The sequence below is a fragment of the Furipterus horrens genome, unplaced genomic scaffold, assembly GCF_987537825.1.
Source record: "Furipterus horrens unplaced genomic scaffold, mFurHor1.1.pri manual_scaffold_3, whole genome shotgun sequence".
Lineage (NCBI taxonomy): Eukaryota > Metazoa > Chordata > Mammalia > Chiroptera > Furipteridae > Furipterus > Furipterus horrens.
In genome coordinates this window covers 177,401,590-177,412,127 of record NW_028327173.1, presented here as the reverse complement: position 1 = coordinate 177,412,127, position 10,538 = coordinate 177,401,590, and the positions used below count along the sequence as shown (strand labels likewise).

General features: G+C 41.1%; 1 protein-coding gene across 1 annotated transcript in view; it reads left to right on the top strand.

Annotated features, from left to right (window-relative positions):
* Positions 1 to 59: 59 nt before the first annotated feature.
* EXOC5 (exocyst complex component 5) overlaps positions 60 to 10,538 on the top strand; it is a 63,126-nt gene continuing 52,647 nt past the window's right edge. The window contains exon 1 of the mRNA XM_090270917.1: positions 60 to 346. Coding sequence (XP_090127043.1) covers positions 320 to 346 — 27 coding nt within the window. The 5' untranslated portion in view covers positions 60 to 319. The remainder of the gene's footprint in view (positions 347 to 10,538) is intronic.

The window sequence follows — 10,538 nt, the reverse complement described above, 5'->3', positions numbered from 1 at the left end:
TGCGGTTAGCCAGCTGTCCACGTCCCTCGCCTGCCCCTCCCGACTGCCAAGCCGGCGCGCGCAGCTCCACTTCCGGCGTACGAGGCGGTGACAATGGGAGCAGCGCGGGCGGTGCCTGGAGGCAGCTGACAGGCGTCTGCAGCTTCGCTTCATGGCCGCTCTCCAGCCTTGCCTGGGCTCGGTGGGGAGTTGGGGAGCCCGCGGCGTCCGGGAGCCGGAGCTGGAGAGCGGAGCGGGGACCTGTGCGCGGCGCCGTTGAGGCGCAGCATGTGAAGAGGAGACGGCGTCCAGCGCGAGGCGAGCCTCTCAGCCGGCCGGGATGGCTACCACGGCCGAGCTCTTCGAGGTGCGTCCCGGCGGCTCTTCAGGGAATGGAGGCCTGGGGTGCAGCAAGCAAGGTGGGCGGGCTGAGGAGCGGGTGTTCACCCGCGGCCTGGGAGCAACCCTCGGAAGGAAGGTGCGAAAGCAGAGGGGTGGAGTGGCCGCTCCGGTGTCAGCGCAGGCGGAGCGTGACATGGGGGAGGGGTGGCATGGGGTCGGGGTGGGAGGTGAGCAGGGAAGGGAGCCCGGAGTCGTAAAGGAGGAGGGAGGGAGCCGAGCAGGCTGGGGCGTCGGGAGATGTGCTCGGGGTGAGTGGTGGGAAGGGCCGACTCAGGCGCGGAAAGAGGAGGCAGGAGCCCCAGGTTGGGCGAGCCCGATCTTGTCGCTTGGATCCTCGCGTAATTTTCTCAGGGTGCCACCTGGGATCCGGACGAAGGGGGCTTCTCCTTGTTTGGAATCATAACATTAGTAAATAGGAGTCGCACTCATCTCGTGCCGGTTTCCCCGTACGTTGGAAAAGGCCGAAGTATTTTTTAGGACAATAAAGGCCTACTTAGCCCTTCAGACTCAGTGGATGCAAAACTAAAATGAACACTTGTGTGCGCGTCTCGGAATTGGTGTGTATTGTAAAACCATCTAACTGCTAGCTAGGGAATCCTTAACACGTGAGACAGTGAGCATTCTAATGGGTTTCCTTGAGAGTTCTCAGTCTCTAAAACTTAAAATTTAATTTAGTGAAGTGCGGTGGGAAAAGCTGTGATGTTTGAGATAATAGAATAGGAATATTCTAATTGGACTACAGAACAATGAAACATATAAAGAAATGGAAACAAAGGTATGAAGGAAAAGGAACACCCTTTGTGTGCTTGTGTTTCATATTAACAAAGTAAGTAATAATTGAGGTCTAAGTTGACAATAGAGAATTTCTCTGAAAGTGAAAATTGGACCCTTTTTCTGCTTAAGATTCAGCAGTTCTTTTCCTTTTTTTTCTTTTCTTTTTTGGCTTAAAATGTAAATACCAGTTTTTATTACGACTGGGAATTTTTCACATTTGTTACTGTTACTATATTTCGGGTTTCTGTCAGCTTTTGGATAGATATTGCTTTTGTTGAGAGGAATAACATGTCATTGTTATAATTTGTAATAAAATAGTGATTTGTGAGTGAAGGATTTACAGTTACAAGAAAGAATTTGGAAATATTAAGTACATTTTCTCAGATTTAAGTGTTGAGTACATTAACTTTACTAATTCCATTCTGTTTATTCATTGACACAGGAGCAGGGAGACATTCTTTTTGCTAAAAGCTTTTACTGTGTGTTGGGGAAGGTACTAAAGTAGTTCTGTAGTTCCTTATTTTTTTTATCTTATTTTAGTTTTTATATCTTATAAGGGTATAAAACTATTTTTGAAGTTGAGATCTATAATTTACCTAATGAAATACTCGACTAGCTAGCTTTTAATAGAAAACTTACTTTGTCCTGCAGTTCATAATGCATTAATTTTTGAATTAATGGACACTGCAACATTCCCAGTTGTGTTTCAGACCATATTGTGTCTATTTTTCCTTAAATGTTTGATCACATGAGTCCACATAACTTATTTGAAAGTGCATTTGATTTCTGCTCCTCTCCAGGGGGAGGGGAGGAGGTAGAGAAATATATATGCTTTCTAGGGTCTCACCATTTAGTAAAGTATAAAGTAGTTAAATCAAATTAGACTTTTAACTCAGTGACTCTAGTTATGTGATAGCTGTTAATATTGACTTACTGATAGAGCAGCGATTTTCAACTGGTATGCTGCAAGAATTTTTAAAAACTTCAATATCTGACTAGTCAGAGGCACTTACCTCTTTTCCATTAGATTGTCAAATAAAAAAATGACAATAGCCAACACAACAGTAGCCATCCACTGTGAATGAATCAAAATTATACCCATTTTTGGTCAGATCAACAAAAAGTACATTTTCGTAATTAGTTTCTGTGTGCCATGAGATGAAAAAGGTTGAAAATCATTGCTGACAGTGATGGTAGAGACAGATTAGTTCTGTGGCCAGAGGGTTCACAGAGCAATTTTAAACATGCTTAGGATCTTAACTCATGTGACTTTCTTTTTCCTGACCATACGTATGTAGCTTGTTGTTTCACAATATGGAAAACATGATTACATTAATAGTTACAGTTAAATTATAGTACGATTAAGAAATTATTGCTATTTCAGCCCTGCAGTGGGCTCTACTCTTGAATAAGTTTTTATCCCTTAGTGAAAAGTTGGTCTCTTTGTTTTAGAGGGAGGAAGGGGATAAAGAACGAAACCCCAGTCATTGCTGCTGTTTCCTGTTGCTACTTGCATAGGATCTAGGTTGTAGGACAAGTCAGGGAGTGTCTTTTTCTCTTGCTTCCCTTTCTTAGTCACAGCTGGACAGCTGGAGAGCTGTGGGAAGCAGAGGTCAGAACATAGTCAAGGATATTTTGTTTTTATGCGTCCTGGTTTTAATACACTATTAAGTTATATTGTGCTTTCATTTTTCCACACTGAAAGAAGTCAAATCAATAGAAAATTTTGCTTCGAATTCATGAAATCTCATTTGCAAACTCTACTTACTTTAAAACCTTATTGGTCCCATGAGACTGCCATTTTTTTAAAAAAAACATAAACACCTTGGTACAACAAAATCAACCACAGGATATTTCCTCAGTTTGTAAAAATGATTAGTAATATATTATTCAGTTATTTTAATAGTGACTATCCTGGGAATTGACTAGAACGCCTTAGTTTCAGCCCTCATTGACAGACCTTTCTGAAAGAATCTATGTGCAGTGTTTCTAAATGATCATCTTTGGATGGACATTCCAAACAGGAATTCCTATGTGGTTTGGATTATTTATTCCTCCACATATAAAAAGTGGCTGGGGTAGTAGATTCTTTCTCTGTTGTTGCAAATATTCTTGTCTTCTCTTAGTGTACTACTGAGAACATTGTACTCCCTTCTAACTTGCTATTTTTTTTTCTCTTCTTATTCTTCTGGAGTCTTCACTTCTCTCTGGGCCAGTTACCTTAATGAGAGTTCTTTGTTAACTAGGGTCAATTACCCATTTATTCAACAAATACTTGCTGAGTATCTATGGAGTCAAGATAAGGTGCCAAGATTAATGAGTCTGCATGCCATAAATATATTAATTCTATGCTATGTGCCTCAAAAAATTCAAAATGGTTCAAAGGCCAAATAGGTTTTGGAAATGGGCATACTTTGTTTCATTAGAGTTTTATAGTATACCTTAGTATGTTAAAAATTCTGAGAAGTTCATTTGCCAAACTTTTTTGACCATGATACTTTTATTTTGTTGTACTTATTAATTTTGTGAATTCCATGGAACTTACTTTGAAAAATGTTGAATTATATGTAGAGGAAGGAAAAATAGATCTATAACTACATAATGTTGAAATAAAATTATAAATGGTGTCAAAGAGGTCTAAAACCAATAGGAGTTGAGAGGATAGGAAGATTACCTCTAGAAGAAGTACGAAAGGATTAGGAGATGGCATTTGAATGCTATACAAAGGATAGGTTAGATTTGAGTTTGTGGAACTGATAGGAGGAATTTTCTAATAAAGCAGATAATAAAATATAAGACATAAAGTGGGTAAGTATAGACCCTGGAGGCAGGGGAAGAGTTCATTTTGGCTGGACTGTAGCATGCATGAAGAAGAAGAAGAATGGGACTTCCGGCCAAAATGGAGGCCTAGACAGATACTCTAGGTCACCCTCCACAACTAAGAAGGAATACAGCTATCTCAAAACTAGAGACAACCAGAAGTTCCAGAAAATCAAGCTTCATGAAAGTCCAGCAAACAAAGATATAAAGAAGAAATACTCATTTAGACAGGTAGGAGGGGCAGAGAGGATGTGGTGTAGTGGCGGCAGCAGCAGCAGCAGCAATGGCAGGCCGGCGGAAAGCGCAGTTACACATTTTTAAAAGTCAGGAGGGACACCTGGGGAGTGTTCCCAGCTCCTGACCAGACCCCGCAGATCATGGTCCCAAGCATCAGGGAAAATCAACCCTTATTGTTTCTGACTGTGCAAACCAGTGGGGGTTGGGGCAGAGGAAGACACTGCCAGTCTCTCAGCAGAATCTGCTTGTTTAAAGGGCCCCCATGGTCCTAGAATGTCTGCAGACCCACCCACTCTGGGAATGATAGCCAGGGCTACAGCTAGAGAGGTGACAGTTCCATACGAAAGTGGGATAAGTGCCTGGGAAAGGGGCAAGTGCTAAACAAGCGGCATTGTTTCCTCTCTGATCCCTCCCCCACATACAGTGCCACAACAGGGTGAAGTGAGTCACCCTGTACAGAGGAATCCTAAGGCTCCGCACCCTATAATGTAAGAGGTGTGACAGCCCTTGACCAAATCACAGAGGCAAACACAAAAAGATGAGACAGAGAAGTAAGACCTAGAAGCGGGGGCAGATCAAGGTCCCAGTGGCACAACTAAGCAATGAGCAGATAGCACGCCTAATGGATGAGGAGATAGACACTTAACAGAAACACAGTTTAAGGCGTTGGTGATTAGGATGCTCACAACTCTGACAACAAAGATTAAACAGGACGGGGAAAGAATGAAAGCTATCCTGGCTGAAATGAAGGAAAATTCATATGAAACAAGTGGTGAAGGAAATGAAACCAGGGTTCAAATCAACAAATTGGAACATAATGAAGAAACAAACAGTTGACCAGTACAGAAAGAGGAAATGAGAATTAAAACAAATGAGAGGCTTAGAAACCTCTGGGACAGCTATAAACGTGCCAACATCTGAATCATAGGGTTGCCAGAAGGTGAAGAGGGAGAGCAAGAAATTGAAAATTTATGTGACAGAATAATGAAGGAAAACTTCCCTAATTTTTTTTTTAAACAGATATCTTTTTATTTGTTTGTTTGTTTAAGAGAGAGGGGAAAGGAGAAAGAGAGGGAGAGAAACATCACTCTGTGGTTGCTTCTCACTCGGGCCCCCAACTGGTGACCTGACGTGCAACCTAGTCATGTGCCCTGACTGGGAATCAAACTAGCGATACTTGGTTCACAGGCCGACGGTCAATCCACTGAACCACAGCAGCCAGGTCAAAACTTCCCTAATTTCGGGAGGGAATAGACATATGGGTCCAGGAAGCACAGAGAGTCCCAAACAAACTAGACCCAGGGAGGACCACACCAAGACACATCATAATCAAAATGCCAAAGGTTAAGGATAAAGAGAAAATCTTAAAAGCAGCAAGAGAGGAGGAGAATTACTTACAAAGGAGTACCTATAAGACTGTCAGCTGATTTCTCAAAAGAAACTTTGCAGGCAAGAAGGGACTGGCAGGAAATATTCAAAGTGATGAAAAGCAAGGCCCTACTACCAAGATTACTCTATCTAGCAAAAATGTCATTCAGAATGGAAGGGCAGATAAAGTGCTTCCCAGACAAAGTAAAACTGAGGGAGTTCATCATCACCAAGCCATTATTATATGAAATGTTAAAGGGACTTATTTAAGAAAAAGGATATCAAAACCATGAACATTGAAATGAAAACAGTATCACAACTATCAACAACAGAAGCTAAGGAATGGAACAAAGGTAAACTAAGCAGACAACTAGAGTGGGAACAGAATCATAGGTATGGGGAGCATGTAGGGGGAGGGCATCTGGGAGGGGGGAGGGGGAAAGGAAGGGAAATGGTGCAGGAATTAAGAAGCAAGGTAAGGAGGGTGGGGAATAGACGGGGATGTTGAGAAGAGCTTTATGCACAACCCATGGACATGAACTAAGTGTGGGGGACTGCTGGAGGGAGGGGTGTTGCTGGGTGGAGGGGAGCAAAGGGAAAAGAAACTGGGACAACTGTAAAAGCATAATTAATAAAACATACAAAAAAAAAAGAAAAAGAAGAGTGGCATGTGAGGTAAATTGGGGTTTAATTGTAGAGGTCCTGAATGCCAGAATTAGGAATTATGGTGTTTTCCTTTACTGTAAATGTAGGTGCCTTGATAATAATAGTATTTGATGTCATGTTATTTGACAATGGCTTTTTGACTTCCAGATTAGAATTTGAGTAGTCAAGAACACATTTTCATACACAAATTTATGTCTCATATTTTCAAACTAAGTTACAAGCTATTTAAACAGACATCAAAAGATCTCTTGTTGCGTTAACTAGCTAAATATATATTAATGAATATGAGATACAGAAGTAAGGACCACTTCCTTTTTTTTAAGGTGCTGAAATGCTGCTTGTTTCAGCCATATTTGCTGTTAAATAAGTGTTTGTGGAACCTAGCTATCAATTACAGTATCGTGTATATGAGAAAATATGTCCATTCAGCAAACATTTTATTGAGTACCTTACCTACCCTAGTCCAGAAGTCATACCAAGTATTGGAGTTAAAAGATGTTTTCAGTTAAAAATCTAGTTGGGAGACTGAAAGGAAAAGAACTCTTTTGTCTGTCAACACTCTAACACTGGTCTCAATACTTCACCTCTGACACCAGATGTGTGGGGATTTTCACCACAATTCAGTTTTCCAGTAGACACTGACTGGGTGTCCTACAATTGGATTTAATTCTGACATACTCTACATGGAGTTAGTATACCCCACAAGGTAAGGCCTCAAGTCCAACAAGACACCTCCACTTCATTTACTAGTTACAGTCCAGGTTGTTACCTGTGCTTCTAACTGACTGGCTATGTTTTGGGGGTTCTCAGGAAAACTACTAGATTACTGGTTTATAGTAAAAGAATTTGACTCAGGGACAACCAGATGAAAGAGATGGATAGGGCAACATGTGGGGGAAGGAGTACACTCGTTCCTCCCCCTCTTCCATGCTTCCATGACCTCTTTGTTGGGCCACCCTCTCAGCATCTTGATGTGTCCAGCGACCTGGAAGCTCTCTGAACCCTGTACTTCAGGTGTTTTTATGGAGGCTTCATCATGTTGGAATAATCAATTATTAACTCAATGTCTAGACCTCTCCTCCCTGGGGTATAAGGGGTCGTGGGGCTGAAAGTTCCAGTCTTCTAATCATGCTTGATCTTTCTGATGATGAGCTCCTATCCAGGAGCCCACCAGGAGTTTCTTCAGTAGAACAAAAGACACTACTCCAATCACCCAGAAATTTCCAAGGGATTTAGGAGCTCTGTGTCAAGAAAGGGGCTCAAAGACCAAATATTAGAATAAAAGATGCTCCTAACACCTTTATCACTTTAGTAATTACAAATATTTTTGGAGCTCTGGCCAGGAACTTGAGTACAAAGAGCAAAATATGTATTTCTTATATCATAACATCACAGGGAGACATTTCGTTAATAGATAGCACAGTGCAGTTGGAGTACAGAGTTTATTCCTCAAATAATTAGGAAAGGTTTCATATAGTAATGACATATACCTTGCATGTTGATAGATGATTCCAAGGCATAGAGAGATGATGACTCCAGTTTGTAAGGTGAGGTGTATTCAGGAAATACTGTGGAGAAATAGCATCTTTATATGCATGTTTTAGTTGTGGGAGTGGTGGCTCATAGGAAGGCATTGAGACCACAACGGCAGTTGAGGGAAGCTTTGAGAAGTCTTTATAAAGTCAATGTTTATGGGAGATGACATGACTGTTGGGGGTGGGGTGGAGAGACAGATATGGGGGATTGTAACACATTGTATTGGATCTATTTTGGGAAAGATGCTGTAAGAAAACATAAAAGTTTAGTTGGATATCTCAAGGAAACAATGTTAACTTAGGGATTAATATTCCTGTCTAAGGGCTTGATGTCTTAATTTTTAATAGAAATGACCCCAGACTCCAGGTGTTTCTTATAATTGGTTGCATATGTAAGGAGTATAAATGAAATCAGTTTAATAGAGCAACATGGTAACCAGTTATGTAAAGTTGAATTTAATATGATAGGATCTTAGTCTGTAGTGCATATTCGTTTTTTGTTTCTGTTTTTGTTTTTAATTACTATAGTAAAATAGAAGGTGAAGATATAACTTTGTCAGGTTTGTGAAATTCTAAAAGATTTTTTTGGGGGTTGTACTTGTTTACATTTATCTTTTTTATTTTTTTTTTAATGAGACACCATTTTATTTTATTTTTTCACTTTTGTTAGCTCAGGCTTTTACAGATTTATTATTTTATTTTTTTAGGAAGAGGGGAAGGGAGGGAGAAAGAGAGGGAGAGAAATATCATCAATGTGTGCTTGCTTCTTGCACGCCCCCAACTGGGGACCAGGCCTGCAACCCAGGCATGTGCCCTGACTGGGAATGGAACCAGGAACCCTTTAGTTTGCAGGCTGGTGCTCAGTCCTCTGAACCACACCAGTCAGGGCTACAGTTATCTTTGAGAATCCTCTTGGGATGACTTGATCATTTGCAGGTCTTATAGTTTGTTAATTTGGCTTTTTCTCATTGTAAATTCTTTTGTAGCAAGGTTGAGTTAGAACACAAGTTATTGAGATTTATTTGGTTTTATAAGCAGATAGATTTTTGTTTTGTTTTTTGCTTTTTTGGAACTTGGATTACTTTAGGTTCAGTAGCTGATTTATCTTAAACTTTTGTGGTAATTTGACTGCCTCTGAAGATAACCTGCACTTTGTTTCCAGGATACTGTTCTTTCCTAATTCACTTGTCCCTCCTGCTTTGTTTCTTTTGTTGGATCTTTTTCCTCCCCAGCTCTAAATGTTGGCACGCTTTTCTCCCTTCTAGATGATTTCATACAAGTGAGAGGTTTTAAATAATGTCTTTAAAATTATACCTAGTTTCAGTTTCTTCCCTGTAATACAAACTTATTTTTTTGACTGTGTGCTTTCACATACATATCTAATAGGCATCTACAACATACCAAATGCTGAACAAAACTCTTGTTCCCCCATTCTCTTTTCCATCTCTTTCCCCAGTCTCAGTAAATGGCACACCCACCATTCACAGAGTTGTTCAGGCTGCAAACCTCTACGAGTAATCATGATTTCTTTTTTAAATTTCTCCCCACATTAATCCATAAGCAATTTCTATGAGTACATCCTTTAAAATGTCACGTACCTGATCATTTTTCAGTGCCCCTCCACTGCTACTTACATCTGAGCCATTATCATCACTGATTGGACTACTGCAGTGTTGCAGGTTGAATTCTCTGAGGAGAAGACTTTGAGACAGTTTAATGTGCAGAATATTTATTAGGAAGTATAATAAATCCACCCTTTGGGTGAACTGTGAAGCAGCAGAGTAAGGAAGCAAGATTGGACCTATGGAAAAGTAAAGCTACAATGCTGGTCTGGTGACTGTTCATGGCCCCTGTGGGGAATTCTGGAACTAAAATGACCTATCAGAGTTGTCCTTCTTTGGACCAAAGTAGTCAGGACTTTATAATCCCCATCATTGGATATAGACCCCATTGGTAAAGGTATAACATTGAGTGAAGTGGCTTTCTGCAACTTAGGGGATCTCTGAAAATACCGCCAGATGCAGGCTCTGAACTGGTGCTTCAGCTATGCCTTCAGCAGGCTGTTCAGTGCTCTGTCAGACTGGAAGCTTCTGGGTGTTATGGTTTGTAATATGACCAGTGGATCCCATGGTCACCTCCTTTGCTGTAAAATGGGTCCCTTGGTCTGATATGATATGTGGGATCTCGTGCCAGGGGAACAAACACTCCCTCTGATGAGAGACAAACCCAACTTGAAATGTTTTAAATTTTCATCACAATGAATTACTTTTCCAAACTGGAAAGGGCTCAATGTAGTCAACTTGCCACCACATGGCTGATTAGTCTCCCTGAAGGATGGGGCTGTTGTAGGGCTCAGCATTGTTCTCTGTCACTGTTAGGCTAGATATATGGCTTTCACGATAGCTGGATCAGCCCAGGTAAGTAGAACCTCATGCTTTGGGGTCATGTTGTGTCTATACTGTATTTGCTCTGTTTTATGTGTTAATGTTGGGCAGAGGCTGGCTGATGTCAACTGGCAGAGGCATTTGTCTTCTTGGTTGTTTAATTCTTCTTCCATGGTGGATGTCTGTCCTCTGGGGATGTTAACATGTGATACATAGATCTTCGCACTCCATGCCCACTCTCATGCATCCATTCTCACGACTCTCCCCCAGACTTAGATGTCTTCAGTCTTCTAATCTTTGTCCTCTTGTAGCCAGGCCCTTTGCCGTTGTCTGTGAGCCTATGTATATTCTAACCTCAGGTCAGTCCTCTGTC